The sequence below is a fragment of the Oryx dammah genome, unplaced genomic scaffold (genome assembly GCF_014754425.2).
Source record: "Oryx dammah isolate SB20612 unplaced genomic scaffold, SCBI_Odam_1.1 HiC_scaffold_14, whole genome shotgun sequence".
In the NCBI taxonomy this organism is placed as follows: Eukaryota; Metazoa; Chordata; class Mammalia; order Artiodactyla; family Bovidae; genus Oryx; species Oryx dammah.
In genome coordinates this window covers 30,400,595-30,419,613 of record NW_024070198.1, presented here as the reverse complement: position 1 = coordinate 30,419,613, position 19,019 = coordinate 30,400,595, and the positions used below count along the sequence as shown (strand labels likewise).

Here is a 19,019-nt window from a genome sequence, read left to right as displayed (position 1 = left end):
ATGTTTGCTACCTGGTATTCAAGCTGGAGAAATGTAATCTTGACGAAGAGTGACTGGGCTCTATGTGTAAGTGCACGTGTGGTATGCATATAAAATTTAAAAAGTAAACCCTAATACTCCTATATCTCACCTATGGTAGCATTGAATGAATGTAATAAGATGAATTATGTTTTTCATAAGACATAATTGGGAAAAGTAACATAGGCTGTTACTGTAGAAAACCACAAAAGTAGAAAAGCTTTGCTTTTTGTTTTCATCTGCAATCCAAATTAGGAGTTACTTAGAGTTCTTGACTGTACAGGGTTCAAGTTGACATCAAATATCAAAATGTGTAGATTACTTACATCTACACTGATGTTCGTGGAAAGAAAAAGAAATCATCCAACATTTTGAGGGGAAATGGTAATCATTCCAAACCTAGGTTCATTGATAAATCCTTATGTTAATATTTTATTCTCTATAAAGCAGCCTATCAGTACTTTTCAAAAATGCAATTCGTGTTCTCAACTGCCTCAGGATAGCCTTTATTCAAGCAGTAACAGGAGGTGCTCTGGAGGTTGGAAAAATTGAACTCTCAATGAAATCAGCTATTAATTTTTTTTTAAAGTAGATTACTCAAATAGGTGTGAAATTCATTAGACTGCAATCACAAAGGCAAAAATTTGTGTCTGTAGTGTGTGTTTGACAAGATATATGATAAACATTGCTTTGTGTCAAGAAATAGTGCTAGTTAAAAGGCATGGAACCTACAATAAATAAAAACATAACAGAGTTGAGTAAAACATAACCACCTTCCAAATCAAGAAACACCAGAGAACTTCTTTACAAATCAGTCACCTGCCTGAGTTAAAAGTGAACATAAAGTTCACTTCATTTATGTTTTCACCATTGTGCTTTCTCATATTCATAAATATGTGCTCACATACACATATATGTGACAAGTGTGATTGAGGAGTTAAATTTGTATTTTAATCTAAATTTAAATAACCATATGTGGTTGGTTAGTGGCACCTAATTTGGACAGGGTCCTAGAAAAATAAGCATAGTAAGTAAAATGACACTGAAACAGAATACACTGAGAGGTTAGAAAAACTAAACTGAGTGAAATTAACTATTGTATTTCAAAAATACCATATTGTTTCCTTAACACTTTTACTACAGTTACTTCTCAATTTCTGCAAGTTCCTTCCTATCTGTGCAAAAGTAATTACCACTTATGTGCTGGATCATCTGTTTCCAGGCCTGCCTTCTAAGCATTAGATGTATCTAATTGCTTACTTGACATCTCCACTTAACATCCCACAGGTACTAAAATACATCTTCCCCTTACATCCAAACAAACTAAAAGAAATTAGCCCTCCTGCAAAGTTCCATAGTTTAGTAAATACAAGCAGGTGCTTAAGTCAAAATCCTAGAAGAAACCTGTGATTCTCTAACCCACTTTTTCCAACCAATCATCAAGTCTTACTAACCTTTCTTCCTTAGATTCCCTTAAATGTTTCTTTCTTTCCATCCCCAATGCTACAATCCCAATCAAAGCCACTGTCATCTCACCCAGATTACTCAGCCAGCCTCCCATATGGCCACTTGGCTCCTAGTTTTGATTCCCTCCAAAACCATTCTTCTCAAGGTAGTCAGTGATGTTTTAAAAACATGTATCAGAGAATGTTAAAAGATGACAGTTAGTCACATGGTACACAGGACTATTTATTGCCTTCCCCCATAAGTATTCTTCAGCCAATTAAATAGTTCCCACTGGGTAAGGTCTCTTTTACCCTTAGCATTTTCATTTTCATGAACATTTGAAAACATAATTTAATGTTCTTTAATAGCCAATGTTAAAACTTCTTCTAGGAATCCTATACAGTTTCTACCTTTTAATTACCAAGGTATCTTAAAAACAGCATAGTTTTTTATGAAAGGTTACAAAACAGAACAAAAACTATTTTCTTCACAAAGGCTCAGGGAATGGGGGAATTACCTCCAGTCGGTCAATGTCTTCACAAGCCAGTCTTCTTTACAAGATATATTCATTATATACTCTTGTTTGTTTTTTAAAAAATCCCCCAAATCCTGTAGTTTGGGATTTTATAAATAATATGAACAATTAAATAACTATATTGAAGGTCACTATTACCATAAAATTTGTTGCATTTTTGTGCAGCTATTTTTGTATATCTTATGCATGCCATAAGCTTTACTAAAGTTTTCCAGAAGATTCAATGGTAGTGAAGAGTCATATCTCTTAGTTGCACATTTTTGTGGTTCAATGACATTGCAAAGGCTGATTTCATGTCCAACTTCAGTTAAACACAGGATTGGAACTTAAAAGATTCAATAGCAAAACATTTAAAAGTATATTATTTATATTGAATATCTTATTACATAATGACTTAAAAAGTCAGAATTTTTATGTAGTCAAACAATATAATTCAGGTTGAAAAGTACATTTTCTGAAGACTGTTTATGCCTTTTAGCCTAGAATCATAACTCAGAATAGCCATGTATTTATTACAGCATAAGCCATGTTAAATATCAGTGAAAGCCTGACCTTTACTAGGAGAGAAGTCAAAACGGTTAAATATTGTTTTCAGGTATCATTTTTGTGGTGTTCTATTCCTTGCAAACTATGTACTATGCAAATTATCATGTATTTAATTTAAAAAAATGTACAGATCTGATGTACAGATTAAAATAGAATCAAAAGAGACCATCATCATATAAAATACTTTGTTTCATAACTTTTTCTGAACTCTGTTAAAAATGAGTTTTGAGGTGAGATATGAGGTTCCAAATAGGAAAAGGAGTACGTCAAGGCTGTATATTGTCACCCTGCTTATTTAACTTATATGCAGAGTACATCATGAGAAATGCTGGACTGGAAGAAACACAAGCTGGAATCAAGATTGCCGGGAGAAATGTCAATAACCTCAGATATGCAGATGACACCACCCTTACGGCAGAAAGTGAAGAGGAGCTAAAAAGCCTCTTGATGACAGTGAAAGAGGAGAGTGAAAAAGTTGGCTTAAAGCTCAACATTCAGAAAACGAAGATCATGGCATCCGGTCCCATCACTCCATGGGAAACAGATGGGGAAACAGTGGTAACAGTGTCAGACTTTATTTTTTTGGGCTCCAAAATCACTGAAGATGGTGACTGCAGCCATGAAATTAAAAGACGCTTACTCTTTGGAAGAAAAGTTATGACCAACCTAGATAGCATATTCAAAAGCAGAGACATTACTTTGCCGACTAAGGTCCGTCTAGTCAAGGCTATGGTTTTTCCTGTGGTCACGTATGGATGTGAGAGTTGGACTGTGAAGAAAGCTGAGCGCCGAAGAATTGATGCTTTTGAACTGTGGTGTTGGAGAAGACTCTTGAGAGTCCCTTGGACTGCAAGGAGATCCAACCAGTCCATTCTAAAGGAGATCAACCCTGGGATTTCTTTGGAAGGAATGATGCTAAAGCTGAAACTCCAGTACTTTGGCCACCTCATGCAAAGAGTTGACTCATTGGAGAAGACTTTGATACTGGGAGGGATTGGGGGCAGGAGGAGAAGGGGACGACCGAGGATGAGATGGCTGGATGGCATCACGGACTCATTGGATGCAAATCTGAGTGAACTCCGGGAGTTGGTGATGGACAGGGAAGCCTGGCGTGCTGCGATTCATGGGGTCGCAGAGTCGGACATGACTGAGCGACTGAACTGAACTGATAAAGACAAATATTAAAATAAATGTTTTGAGCCATATATGAAACATTCCCTTTGCTACTGGAATGGTTTTTTTAATGTGCTAGCTAGCTAGCTAGACTTATTGAAAAATAATTCCTACAAAATTGTGAAAAAAAATAATACAGATGACTAGTGCAAATGTTATTTGTATATTAAGCCTGATCAGAATGGAAGGTTAAATTCGCCATATATATATAATGCCAGAATGATAAAAAGTAAATAATACATGGGACCTAAATAACAATGGTAACTGATGAAGCACCTACAGATGCTGATTAATTTTTAGAGTAAGATCCTTTTTAGTAGTACCTATGACAGACTGATTTTATTGTCATTAAAACATCATTTGTTAGGACTGTTAGGATGGAGCTCTAATAATTTGCATGAAGAGATCAAATCTCTCCACTCTCCCAACCTAGTGCCTTGTATACATGGGGGAGGGGGGGCGGAATGCCCCTCCCTCAAGATTCTTTACTTCCATCTGTCAGAAATTTGACATAGTATCATGATTGTTAAAACAAGACACTTTACTGCCATCTGCTGAAAAACTGTCATAATAAATATACAAATCTATGACGTAACTGAATTCCCCTAACATGCAGCAGTGTTGTATGCTGCACAACATGCAAAACTCATACTACTTTCAATAGTGGACACTATTCCTCCTACCAAACTTTAAAAAGCCCTCAGTCTGAAACACTAGAAACTACTAGCCAGTTGAAGTCTTGACCACAAACAGGTATTTATATTCAAAACAGTTTATATTTAGAATGTATACTATCAACAGGATAATACCAAGTGTGTAAAGAAAAAGTGTTTTAAAAGGTACTAAGGACCAACTACAGTTCAAACCTTTTTTATATTTTAAAGTTAAAAATTAAACTCACAAATGTTTCCTTACTGTTGGCAGGTTTAAGAAGGCATTCTATTCAGTAACAAGTACTGATATCTGTTTTATAAAATTATCATAATACTTTTAAATAGGATTCAAGATACTCTCTTAGATATCAAATCAGTATCACAACTCTTACATATTTAAATTCTCAGAGATTTGATAATTAACCAAAGATTGTCAAGTGTATTCCAGTTACCCAAATTGGCTCTTAAAGGCTAAACTAACCAAAATAATGAGGCAAAAGTTTTAGCTAAAGATATGTGGTATATCTTCCCTGATGGCTCAGCAGGTAAAGAACTCGCCTGTCAGTGCAGAAGACACAAGAGATGTGGGCTCAAATCCCTGGGTTGTGAAGATTCTCTGGAGGAGAAAATGGCAACCCACTCCAGTATTCTTGCCTGGAAAACCTGATGGGCAGAGAGCCTTTGATCTACATCCAAAGGGTCACAAGAGTTGGACATAACTGAGTGATAATACATGGATTGGATGTGGTATATCATCTTACACCATCTTCCAGTATAAGCAAAAGGAAATCTTTCTTCACAAGTTATTTAGTTAAATTTGAAAACTGTAAGAATGTATTCTTCTGCTTTTATGGGTTATGTCATTTGCTTTCATCTAATTTTTAATCATGCAAGAATAACCATATACCCTGGTTTTCCAGAGACATTTCTGATGTATGGTTATTGATAGTGCCCCCTTTCCACTTCAAAGTGTCCACTTTATACTCTTTAACCATGACCCCTTCTTACTCATGCAAAATGACAAATTCTGCAAGCTTAAATCTGAACTCAATATGTATGAATAGCTTAGCAATAACTGAGATGAAAAACAGAAGTTACCAGAAAAGTTATCAGAGAAAGACTAGATAAATTATGATGTATAACAGTTTATCTATTTTAAATGATTCATTCATCTGAAACTGTCACATTGTTAACTAGTTATACCTCAATACAAAATTAAAAGTTTTAAATTCAGACTTTACAATGAGATAAATTACAAATATGCAAATATATTTATAGAGCTCATTCCAATTGCATCCAATTGCATCATCCACCTTTCAGTAAAAGTACAAATAAATATTTTATGTGTTTTTCCTCCTGCAAGAATTTCTATCGTCTATTGTTTTCATTTGTATCCATCAAATCCATAAACTACTTAGCATCTCTCCTTTCTTTCTGTATGAAATAATCATCTGGGATTTTAAAAGTACTAAACTACCACAAAGGAATTTTTGACATTGTCACTGTCAATTTGCTACTATCTATATTAACAAAAAGCAAAGTTTAGAGCAATATTTTTTTAAATATAACATTCTATGACATTCTTTTATTTACTGAGTCTCACAGAGAGATCAAACCTAATTTCTTTAAAAGAAAGGACCATTGTTGGAGATGGCAATTAGTCCCACTGCAGTTTAGGAAATTATCAGCTCATATGTAGTCATTCAGTAATATCCCTTATTATATTCAAACTATTTAAATATTAAATATCCTGACTGCACAAGGATAATTGGAAATTAAGAGTCCATTTTAGCTTCATGTTAGAAGTAATGAAATCCACAAGCTCTCCAAAGTGACAGCCATTCATGTGACATATTTTATGCATCTTAAAAAAATTGTAATTCCTTAGCTACAGATGGTTTGTCTGTAACTTCTACATGTAGGGTTGTGATCACCTGGCATTTCTGTTATAAACTAACATAAATGAATGTAGGGGAACAAAAATATTTCAAAAACTGTATCTATTTTCATTTTTAAGAAACAATACCCATTAAAAAAAAAAAGACATTAGGTTACTGCCTTTAAAGTTCAAGTTCCATTATCTTAAGATATAAACACACTTTGATATGAGATTTTTATAAAAACCACACATACACACAAGCTTCAGGTAGAGCTGTAATAAACAAATTCCTTTTATAAACACAATTTTAACTGAAAAGCCACAGTAGATGGAAAAAAAACAGAAGAAAGGATATTACCTGGTAAAATCCAGTGACATCTACAATAGTTTTACAGCACATTTAAGCATTCTACGGTTTTATATCTTTACCTGCCTTCCATTTCTTAGTTGCTCCTTAAAAAATTGCCAATTACAACTATAGGTTCCACTTCAAACTTAGTCCTGATTTTGAGTGTCAGGAAAAGCAAAACAACATTCCAAATTTCCATCTTAATGTTATAACCTCACTTCAAAACTGATTTTATTTAAATTACAATGCCCACCTAAATAGAAAAAAAAAAAGAAAACCAAGCAGCAACATGTAATTATACATAATAGTTATTCCTTATATGGGAAGTGTTTTTTAGGATGGTATATCTAGAATGCACTTGCTCTGAGTCTCTTCAGTAATTAAATTGACTTAGACCAACACTATCAAAAGTAAGAGTACTGTAATAAGGGGCACACATTTACAATACTGCTAGCCTTAAAAGCAGTAAAGCAAAAGAAAATATACCAAATAGCACATGCATATCTCACAGAACTTCCACGGAACTATCAATGACTTTTATGCAATGTGCTCTTTTCTGTAACTGTATTAACAACTACCAAAAAAGGAAAGATGAAACTGAAATCAATGGTACTGAACTGAATTGTTTGAAGCCAGTGCCCCATTTGTGGGGAAAAGTGCATTTAATTCAGCAGCAATATAGCACAGTGTGAAGATATTGTGCTTAGACGCAGATATTCCAGAACTGAAAGATGTACAAGGCAAGTCAAGATATAAAACCATAGTACACTGTTAAATAACCTTGAAACATACATATTGCAGTGTTCAAAGAAAAACATTCATTTCATTGTACAAGGCTAGGGAGAAATCCTTAAAGTTACCTATCGTAGTTTATGATATAATAAATACATATCTATATAGCATTGTATATACATATATAGAATGTGTTTATGTGTGTTTATGTGTATCTTTTTCTTTTTTTGCCAAATTATTCTGTTAGTTTCTGTGGATCTGCGACTTTCAGGAATGAAAACTCCTTTGCACTACAAGATTCTGTTCCCCTAAACTTCAGAAAAGATATTTATACTAGAAAAGGTATCAATACTTTCCCCCAACCCAAAGACTTACTTCAGACATTTTGCTTCACAATTGATCAGAGAAACACAATTAAAGGAATTCAAAATTTTTTGACTGTTATCTTTTCACTTTGCCTATTGTTTCAACAAGCAGGTATCTTTTAATATTTAAATCAGCTGATGCAAATTCTTTAGCAGAGGATATAAACAAGATTTTGCTGATCAAAACAGAGCAAATCAAAACCAAAAAAAAAAATAAAATAAAATCCAGTGATTTACTCTGACTGTAAACAATATATAAAATTCAAATCTCAAATTTCAAAATAAGTTAAAAGAGAAATTCTACCTTCAGGGCCTATAATACTAAAAGATCTGACAATTGGTAAGGGGAAAATATATATGAAAAGTTCCAACAAAATTGCTTGCCCAGAATTTTTGCTAAGAAAAAGTATATCTAACTATACTACCTCTGGCCCTTAAATTTAATAATTTCATAATTTGTTGGCAAATGTTTTAAGCAAACTGGCATATCATATTATACAACAGAAAAACATCCATCAAGTTCAGCAAAGAAAACTTATATAAGCTTTTTGTACAGAATTTAAAAAAATCTAAATGGCTATGATTCCTCTATTAGCAGAAACACATAAACATAGTCTTTATAAATCTGCCAAATATATCAATATCTACATAAATAGATACAGATATAGATATGAAACATTAATGGCAGTCTATTTCTGAACAGTGTGTGGGACCAGCAGATTTGTATCAGACCATGGCACGATATGGACCCTGCATCTTTAGGAACTGAATGATGAAAGAAGGACCCCCAGCAACAATCTGAGGTGGAAGATGGCTGAGTGGACAGTTCTCAATACTCATGATTGAAAGCTTGCTGCAAAGAGCCAGCTCAAAGGGAAGGCTATGCAGGTTGGGGTTGTCATTCAAATACAGTTCTTCTAGATTCTCCAGTGTACCTGTTATAAAAGATAATTTTTAAAAAATTAGTTATTATTTAAAAAGCTCAACTGAGCATGATCCTTATCCTGGGTTATGCATACTGAACACACAGTGCCTTTTAATCTCTTAAGTTTTAAAACTCTCTACAACCATGGATCTCAAACTTTCCTGCTTATTCAAATAAACAAGAGATTTTTAAAAAGTGATATCCAGGTCACATGCTATACCAATAAAAATCTCTTCCTTTATGTTTGGTTTTCAAGCTCAGTTTCTTTGAAAAAACATATACTATATCTCCAGAGACTCTGTTCAGGATAGCTTGGCATTCATGTGTATTTTAAATTCCAAAAATTATATAATCAACTTACATAGTAAGTGCCTATAATTACTCTCATGTTGAAGAAAATGTGATAATCTCTCTTAGTAATAAATTTCTCAAGTGAAAGGTTTTGTTACTTTGTATAAATCTTTTGCTGAGAGTTATTATATATTTGCCAGTAAGGCAAAAGTCAATTTATGTAATCTTTTAAAAATTTTTCCTTAGACCATCTTAGGATACTCATACTTTCTAAGCAAATAATCTCAAGCAATTGTATATGGCCAGCTGGATAAACACACTAGAAATATGTAAAGTTACTTTATGAGTTTCCAATTTTTAAATGTCAAAATCTGTAATATTTGATAGTGGTATATAATAAAACTAATTAAAAAGCAGTCACTAGATATTGGATTTGTTTACATTTAAGATTTTATGTATTATTCAGAGCAACCTTACAGAAAGTTACTAGAATCCGTATTTTATAGACAGGAACTTGAAGCTTAGGGAAGTTCTGTACCTTATTCAATCCAACAAAACCAGAAGCAGTAGAGCCAGATTCTGAATTGGCTATTGTACTCCAAAACCATTCTTAACCACTAATCTATAGTGCCTCTGAAACAGCATGGTATAGATGAGAGAATAACAAATGGGATTACTAATTTTAGTACTATGTGACTGTAACTGATTAAAACTCTCTGTAACATGAAGCAACTTGCACTGCATAAAATTCAAGGTGTTCATATTGACCGTATGAAATAATGGATATGAAAACACTTGGAAAATTCTAAAGTAACTCAAATATTAACATTAATCAAATATTAATATCAATCATAAAACCTCAAAAGTTCTTTTGGCATAAGAAACTAACTTAATTCAAGCTTGTGTAATTTTTAAATTTGGAAGAAAAAGAACTCCTCCAAATTAACGTTAAATCTACTGAAATACAAGAATGCTAAAACATTCTCAAATATTGTTAAACTCAATTCCCCATGAGAAAACCTAATAAAAACTAACCAACTATTACTACTACTAGTGCTCTATAAAAAAAAAAAATCTTTAGCTTGATGTAATTTGACAAAAATAGTAGATTTGTTTTATTTATCTGAAACACTGCTTGAACACGTGTTCTAATAACTAATAAAAGCATGTTATTAGTACAGAGTCAAATATCCAAAGGGTTCATACCAATTTCCTCAGGAAGATGAGTAAGTAGGTTCTCTCCAAGGCCTAGATGTGTAAGATTGGTAAGGTGACCAATGCCTCTGGGAAGAGTGGTCAGTTGGTTGTTTGTCAAGACTAATTTCTAAAAGGTTAACAAAATAAAAGACAGTTACATGTATGTTTCCTATAACTGATGTAAATTTTTAAAAAACTACATCTACTAAACCAGCAAGATAAATTTACAGGGAATTAGACTGACTAATAGTATACAGTAGTAGTGTAGTACTAGTCACTCAGTGGTGTCTGACTCTCTGCAACCCCACAGACTGTAGCCCTCGAGGATTCTCTGTCCATGGGATTCTCCAGGCAAGAATACTGGAGTGGGTTGTATTCCTTTCTCCAGAGGATCTTCCCAACCCAGATATTGAACCTGAGTCTCCTGCATAGCAGGCAGATTCTTTACCGTCTGAGCTACATATTATATAAAAATCATTAAATAAGTTTTTCTTTCAAACACTATCATTTGTTAGGAAGACAAAAGCAGCTAGGTTACATGAACATAAAATTCAGTTCTAATAGGAAAATCTATTTGGTCCAAGAATTAAAAAATGTACAATTTGGAATGCATCCCCAAAACTTTAATTATATACCTATAAAATCATCAGAATGTTTTACCTGCAAATCCTTAAGATAAGCAATTTCATTTGGCAAGGATTCCAATTTGTTCTCCTCTAGATCCAATTCTCTTAACTTCCTAAGGTTTCCAAGGCCATGAGGAAGCTTCTTTAGAAGATTGTTTGATAATATTAAAACCTAAAGAGAAATTATTGATAATATTTGACAACTCACAAAACAGAAATATATTATCATCATGTGCCTTAAAATTAAGCAATGTTAATTTTCTAAACACTGAATATTAAGGGTAATATCTAATTATATAACAAGACATTAAACTTACTATTCTAAAAAAAAAATTACCATAGTTACTGGAAACAAAATAGCTTAAGTCAAAACTAATGAAAGCAAAAGGAAAGAATTTAAACTAAATTACAAAAAATATGAAAATTATTAACTACTTGCACTGATTCATACAGATAATGGTATTTTGACACTGAATAGTTACAAATATCTATCTAATAGGAAACCAATTATTTATTCAAAACTCCTTACAAGCAAACCATCATTTAAGGTAGATAACAACTGACTTCTAAACTGCCTATATCAATCCACTAGTTATTATTTGTAGTAAATTTATTACATTGCAGGGCATCCTACAGTATCTTGAATAAAGAGGGGAAAAAAGGTTGAAGAAGATACAAGTCTTCATTCTCAGAGAAGTTATAGTGGAGGGGGGTTAGGTAGGGAAACAATACTGAGTATGGGGATAGTGAGAAGAGCACTAATGGAAAGATCTATGTAAGGTTCTAGTTAAATTTTTATGCCCACTTATTTCTTCCAAAGTTATACTACACACAATGAAGTAAATATATTCAATAAGACCAAGAAAATGACAATAGTAGCTATCACTGAGTTTATTACTATTTGCATGCATGCCTGCATGCTAAGTTGCTTCAGTTGTATCAGACTTTTTGTGACCCACTGGACTGCAACCCCCCAAGCTCCTTTGTCCATGGAGTCTCCAGGCAAGAATACTGGAATGGGTTGCCATGCCCTCCTCCAGGGGATCTTCCCAATCAAGGGATTGAACCTGTGTCCCCGATGTCTCTTGCACTGGCAGGTGGATTCTTTACCACTAACACCACATATTAAATGAAAAATGTGCATTATTGCATTTAGTCCTAATTACAATTCTATGTGGAGAAGGAAATGGCATCCCACTCTAATATTCTTGCCTGGAAAATCCCATGGATGGAGGAAAGTGCCAGGCTACAGTCCATAGGGTCACAAAGAGTCAGACACAACTGAGCGACTTCATTAGCACTAGCACAATTCTATGAGGAATATATTACTATCCTCATTACTTTCCCCAGCTGAGGAAACTGAAGCTTGGGTACATTAAATCCATAAATAGTTAAAAGTGGAATTGTACCCAGATCTATTTGGCTTCAAAGTCCCTGCTATTAGCCATTACACCATACTTTTTCACCTTATTAAATACAATAATAAAAGAATAGAAAAATTAGAATTTTTAAAAAAACATGAGGACAATTTTAGAAATTTTACTATTAGTAAGTTTTTTCATCAAAAGAGTGAAAATGCTAGGGACTCAGAGGCAGAAGAAATCTTTGCCTGAGGAAGTAACAGGAAGATCTTTGTTGTTGTTCAGTTGCTAAATTGTATCTGAGTCTTTGCAACTCCAAAGACTGCACGGATCTTTTGCACGGATCTTTTGCACGGATCTTTAATTGTGAGAAATAATTTTAAAAGAAAAATTTTAAGGGGATGAGAAAAGAGCATTCTAGATAATGGGAACAATAAAGGTACAGAGCTAGAAATATGCACACGTTGCCAACAAAGAAACTAATCAATTCAGTTAGTAAATAAAAGAGGAGGTGGGTAATTAGGATGAAAAATTAGGTCAGAATTATATGAAGGATACTGAATGCCAATATGAGGAACCCAGAATTATTTTAGAGGACAATGGTATAGCATTCTTAGAAACAGAGTTAAGAAAAAAGATACAAAAGATGCTGCGCTTTAGAGACCCTTTCTTTCAAAGATACTTTATAGTATTTAAACCGACCGACTTTTAGCAGGCAAGAGTAATTCAAACGCATTGAGCCCAGATAAAGTCAACACCTCATCATCCTAATACAGCTGCATGTTTAAGAGAGCACTATATTTCTTTTTTTAATTGACTGAATCTGGACTATTTATTTATGACCATTTCACATGGCATACAGGACCTTAGTTCTCCAACCAGGGATCAAATCCACACCCTCTGCACTGGGAGTGAGGAGTCTGAACCACTGAACTGCTAGGGAAGTCCTGAGAGCACTAACATTTCTAATTATGATCTTCAATTATGGAACTGTTTAATTGGAAACTTCATGAGTGAGGTAACTGTGGAAAAGTCTAATGAGTTCTAAATGCTCTTTTATACTCACCTCAAGAGAAACAAGACCAGACACATCCTCAGGGATCTTTGTGAGCTGATTGGTAGCTAAATTCAATTCTACCATACTGGTCCAAGTTCCAAAATCCAAGGGAAGTGATGTCAATTGATTGTCCTGACAGAGATAAAATGAAGCATTCAAGGTAAAACCACAAAAACAAAGCTCCATATGTAACTCCCTATAGAAAGAGAATTCTTAAACAGAAAAAGACATTCCTTTTTTTTTAATATCTAAATATAGGAAAAAAAAAAAAAGGGAACAAAAACACTCAGCCTCCAAAATTTTCCACACAGTTAAGTTCAGTCGCTAAGTTGTGTCCAGTTTTCATGACACCATGGGCTACAGCACGTCAGGCTTCCCTGTCCATCACCAACCCCGGAGCTCAAAATGATGCCCATCAAGTAGGTGATGACATCCAACCATCTCATGCTCTGTCGTCTCCTTCTCCTCCTGCCTTGAACCACTCCCAGCATCAGGGTCTTTTCCATGGAGTCAGTTCTTCATATCAGTTGGCCAAAGTACTGGAGTTTCAGCTTCAACATTAGTCCTTCCAATGAACACCTAGGACTGATCTCCTTTAGGATGGACTGGTTGGATCTCCTTGCTGTCCAAGGGATCCTCAAGAGTCTTCTCCATCACCAGAGATCAAAAGCATCAATTCTTCAGCGCTAAGGTTTCTTCACAGTCCAACTCTCACATCCATACATGACCACTGGAAAAACCATAGCCTTGACTAGACGGACCTTTGTTGACAAAGTAATGTCTCTGCTGTTTAATATGGTGTCTAGGTTGGTCGTAACTTTCCTTCCAAGGAGTAAGCGTCGTTTAATTTCATGGCTGCAATCACCATCTGCAGTGATTTGGGAGCCCCCCAAAATTAAGTCTGACACTGTTTCTACTGTTTCCCCATCTATTTGCCATGAAGTGATGAGACCAGATGCCATGATCTTAGTTTTCTGAATGTTGAGCTTTAAGCCAACTTTTTCAATCTCTTCTTTCACTTTCATCAAGAGGATCTTTAGTTCTTTACTTTCTGCCATAAGGGTGGTGTCATCTGCATATCTGAGGTTATTGATATTTTTCCTGGCAATCTTGATTCCAGCTTGTGCTTCCTCCAGCCCAGCATTTCTCATGATGTACTCTGCATAGAAGTTAAATAAGCAGGGTGACAATATACAGCCTTGAAAAACTCCTTTTCCTATTTGGAACCAGTCTGGTGTTCCATGTCCAGTTCTAACTGGTGCTTCCTGACCTGCATACAGGTTTCCCAAGAGGCAGGTCAGGTGATCTGCTATTTCGATCTCTTTCAGAATTTTCCACAGTTTGTTGTAATCCACACAGTCAAAGGCTTTGGCATAGTCAATAAAGCAGAAACAGATGTTTTTCTGGAACTCTCTTGCTTTTTCCATGATCCAGCAGATGTTGGCAATTTGATTTCTGGTTCCTCTGCCTTTTCTAAAACCAGCTTGAACATCTGGAAGTTCATGGTTCACGTATTGCTGAAGCCTGGCTTGGAGAATTTTGAACCTTACCTTACTAGCGTGTAAGATGAGTACAGTTGTATGGTAGTTTGAGCATTCTTTGGCATTGCCTTTCTTTGGGACTGGAATGAAAACTGACCTTTTCCAGTCCTGTGGCCACTGCTGAGTTTTCCAAATTTGCTGGCATATTGAGTGCAGCACTTTCACAGCATCATCTTTCAGGATTTGAAATAGCTCAACTGGAATTCCATCATCTCCACTAGCTTTGTTTGTAGTGATGCTTTCTAAGGCCCACATGACTTCACATTCCAGGATGTCTGGCTCTAGCTGAGTGTGAGTGATCACACCATCGTGATTATCTTGGTTGTGAAGATCTTTTATACAGTTCTTCTGTACAAAATGATTCTTGCCACCTCTTCTTAATATCTTCTGCTTCTGTTAGGTCCCTACCATTTCTGCCTTTTATTGAGCCCATCTTTGTATGAAATGTTCCCTTGGTATCTCTAATTTTCTTGAAGAGATCTCTAGTCTTTCCCATTCTACTATTTTCCTCTATTTCTTTGCACTGATCACTGAGGAAGACTTTATCTCTTCTTGCTATTCTTTGGAACTCTGCATTCACATGGGTATATCTTTCCTTTTCTCCTTTGCTTTTCACTTCTCTTCTTTTTACAGCTATTTGTAAGGCCTCCGCAGACAGCCATCTTGCTTTTTTACATTTCTTTTTCTTGGGGATGGTCTTGATCCCTGTCTCCTGTACAATGTCATGAACCTCTGTCTGTAGTTCTTCAGGCACTCTATCAGATCTAGTCCCTTAAATCTATTTCTCACTTCCACTGTACAGTCATAAGGGATTTGATTTAGGTCATACCTGAATGGTCTAGTGGTTTTCCCTCCTTTCTTCAATTTAAGTCTGAATTTGGCAATAAGGAGTTCATGATCTGAGCCACAGTCAGTTCCCAGTCTTGTTTTTGCTGACTGTATAGAGCTTCTCCATCTTTGGCTGCAAAGAATATAATCAATCTGATATTGGTGTTGACCATCTGGTGATGTCCATGTGTAGAATCTTCTCTTGTGTTGTTGAAAGAGAGTGTTTGCTATGACCAGTGCGTTCTCTTGGCAAAACTCTTATTAGCCTTTGCCCTGCTTCATTCTGTACTCCAAGGCCAAATTTGCCTGTTACTCCAGGTGTTTCTTGACTTCCTACTTTTGCATTCCAAATCTATGCCCCAACCAGTAATGCTGAAGAAGCTGAAGTTGAACGGTTTTATGAAGACCTACAAGACCTTTTACAACTAACACCCCCAAAAAGATGTCCTTTTCATTATAGGGGCCTGGAATGCAAAAGTAGGAAGTCAATAAAAAAAAAGTTTGTTCACTACAAATTAAATCGCTGGACAAGCCATTTTTCATTTCTTTCTTCCTTCTGCAATAAAATTTATTTTCCTTACTACAAATGTGATTCATTCATGGTAGAGAATATAGATAAGCAACAAGAAACTAAAAATCACCCACTGGGAGAAAATATTTGCAAATCATATAACTGACAAAGCATTAACATCCAAAATATATAAAGAACTCCTGCAACTCAACAGTAAAAAGAAAAACCCAAAAAATGAGCACAGCATCACGAAGAAACAATTGCCCATTCTGATAAATCATAAATACACTAAAAATACTAGTTAAAGTAGTTATTTTCCCCTAATACAAATAGAGGCTTACCTTCATATTCAGCTTACTTAATACTTTTGCTCTGGAGAAAATTCCAAATGGGATTTTGTTGATTCGATTGTGTTCCATGTTGAGGGAATAGATAGTGGAAAATTGAGATGGACCACCTACTGGATATAACTGAAAGCAATTTCTAGCTAAGGTCAAACTATTCAGTTTCACAAGACTTGATAAAAGACTCTGTTAAAAACAAAAATGAAATAAGCATAAGAATTAGAACTATAACAAGACTTATTCTGTAGAACATAGAGCAGCAGTACCAAACAAATGCCTGGGAGAGTCTTGCAGGTAACAAATGACAGAGCTGGTTGGGCCGGTTCTGTAATGCCTCATCCAGAAGGAAAGTCACTCACTACTCAGCTCTAGCTAATTGTTACCTTGCAGGGATGTGCAGCCAATGTAGTCAGATTTTCAGAATTTAGGAAGAAACAGGAAATTCATTTACTTATATTAAATCTCCTTTTATTCTTTGGTTTTATTTAAAATACTCCACAGGGTAAAGATAATGTATCTGTGTGTAAGAGGTGTTTCACGAATGGCCAGTTTGAGGCCTCTCATACAGGACCTTACAGAGGACTGGTATCAGACAGTCCTGGGTCTGAGTCCTAACTCCATCACCTGCTGTGTAATCAGTGCTATCCAAGTCTTGGTTAAGTATCTATCTCTAAATTATTATTAAGATTAATATAACACAGAATAAGGTATCATTTAGTAATTTAAATGTTCCTTTTAGGAATATTAAATTCAGAAGGTAACAATACTTTTTTATATTATATAATACATTGCTTTTCCATACTGTAAATTTCTGAGGGAATATACATCTATCAAACAAGTATTCACTTAGCACATAACCCCATATTCCCTCTTACTTCAGTCCCCCACCATGTAACCATAGTACTAGGTGTTTAGTATTATAAAAGGATCTCTACCATCAGGAAGACTAAATTCCATTTAGAGAAATAAAGCACACAGATAGGAAAAAGAAAATACACAACTCTATAAAATCAATAATAAATTATACAGAATAGGCTCTTGCTATTCAAAGTCTGGTTTAAGGAAGAGCAGCATCGGTATCCCCAGAGAGCTTGTTAGAAATGTGGACTCTTAGGCCCCACCTCCACAGAATCATAATATGAATCTTAAGACTTCCAGGTGATTTGTATGTTCATTAATGTTTGAGAAACATTGGTTCAGGCTATAAAAGTTTTAGATCCTGGCCCCATCTTTTAGTTGTTCGTTACTTTGAGCAAGTTATCTCTCTGAACCTTTGTTCTATTCATTTTTAAGAGGATGATGTCTTGTTTTATAGGTTGTAGTAAAGAGTTTTTAAATAAATAAATATGTATATAAGTAACTTTATAAGTCACTTCTTTATTTAAATTCAAAGAAAAGGAGAAATACTGGAATAACTGGAAAAGCAGAAGACAGTTGAAAGTGAGTCAAATCTTAAAGGATGAAAAACCATTTTAAATACTCAGAGAAGCAGAAAACATTTTGGATTGCTATAAGGCGGTTCTCCAACCTTTCCATTCTAAGGTCATACTGTGAAGCTTTGAGGTTGCTGACCATTGTTGCAGAGTCAAACACATCTGGGTTCCCATCTTAGATCTTCTACTTACCAGCCTTGTAAGCCTCAGTGAATTAATTAATCGATATATCTCTCACTATATTCCCAGAAAAAAATATTTCAGGGTGACAAATTTGGCCAAAAACATGACTTCTCAAGTCTTATTTCTCTATTTGATGAGACCACTCCAATAATCAGTAGGATTACAGTGAAGATATAAATGAAATACATGTAAAGCTTCTAGCCTTATGCCTTGAGTATATGTGCTTAAATTTATTAAGTTCCTTCTCCTTTCGTCTTTAGGTATCCACTAAAACTAGTCCATTTTCAGACAGTCTTCAAATGGAAAAGTATATAGTGATTTTGCCAGCTCCGATTTCAGCAATATAATGAGCCCCCTTTGAAAACCACTTTCCCAACTTTTCTTGCCAGCTTGAATATCTAAGTGCTGTTTAATGGTTTTTATTGTTTTTCTTGTTATTATAAATGCAGATAATTACACATTTGCATTAAGAATATGCTACTTCCAAAGCACACAGACTACTTTTAAATAAAACTTAATGCTTTCCAATGTTTGAGCAAGGCCTATCAAGGATTTCATCCATACTTCTCTATCTGAAAATGGGTATGTTTAAATATACACACACACCCCTTCTTTCATAGACAGACTGAAGAGAGCTGTCTTCTTTATAATTCTCCTATCAAAAATAAATCCTGACTTATTTCAGTCACAAAGTTATATGAAAGTACTCAGCACATGTCTTTATCCTAAGATACCCAATAATTACATTTCCCTTCAGTGACAATATCACTGGATATATAAATAAATATTAAAATTTCTCACGAGGTGAAACTTGGTATATACCTAGTCTTTACATTTAGACATAATGACACTGTAAAAGTGGTCAGTCTTACTTAAACTCATAAATCACACCCTAAAAGAATGCCAACAAGATCTAATTAATATATTAATTATTTGCCTTATTATGGGATATGAATCACTGTTAGAAAAGAGGATGACATTAAACAGTAGAACTTCACCCATTTTCAAGTGAAGAATTACCGTTAT

At 34.7% G+C, this 19,019-nt stretch overlaps 1 protein-coding gene across 4 annotated transcripts in view; it reads right to left on the bottom strand.

The window, feature by feature from the left end:
- Positions 1 to 6,507: 6,507 nt before the first annotated feature.
- The window catches only part of SHOC2 (SHOC2 leucine rich repeat scaffold protein), an 85,088-nt gene continuing 72,576 nt past the window's right edge, over positions 6,508 to 19,019 (bottom strand). For all 4 annotated transcript variants that reach the window (XM_040254419.1, XM_040254418.1, XM_040254421.1 and 1 more), the window contains exons 5-9: positions 16,375 to 16,563; positions 13,163 to 13,285; positions 10,770 to 10,907; positions 10,119 to 10,236; positions 6,508 to 8,631 (exon numbers count right to left, since the gene is read on the bottom strand). In XM_040254419.1, coding sequence (XP_040110353.1) covers positions 8,423 to 8,631; positions 10,119 to 10,236; positions 10,770 to 10,907; positions 13,163 to 13,285; positions 16,375 to 16,563 — 777 coding nt within the window. In that variant the 3' untranslated portion in view covers positions 6,508 to 8,422. The remainder of the gene's footprint in view (positions 8,632 to 10,118; positions 10,237 to 10,769; positions 10,908 to 13,162; positions 13,286 to 16,374; positions 16,564 to 19,019) is intronic.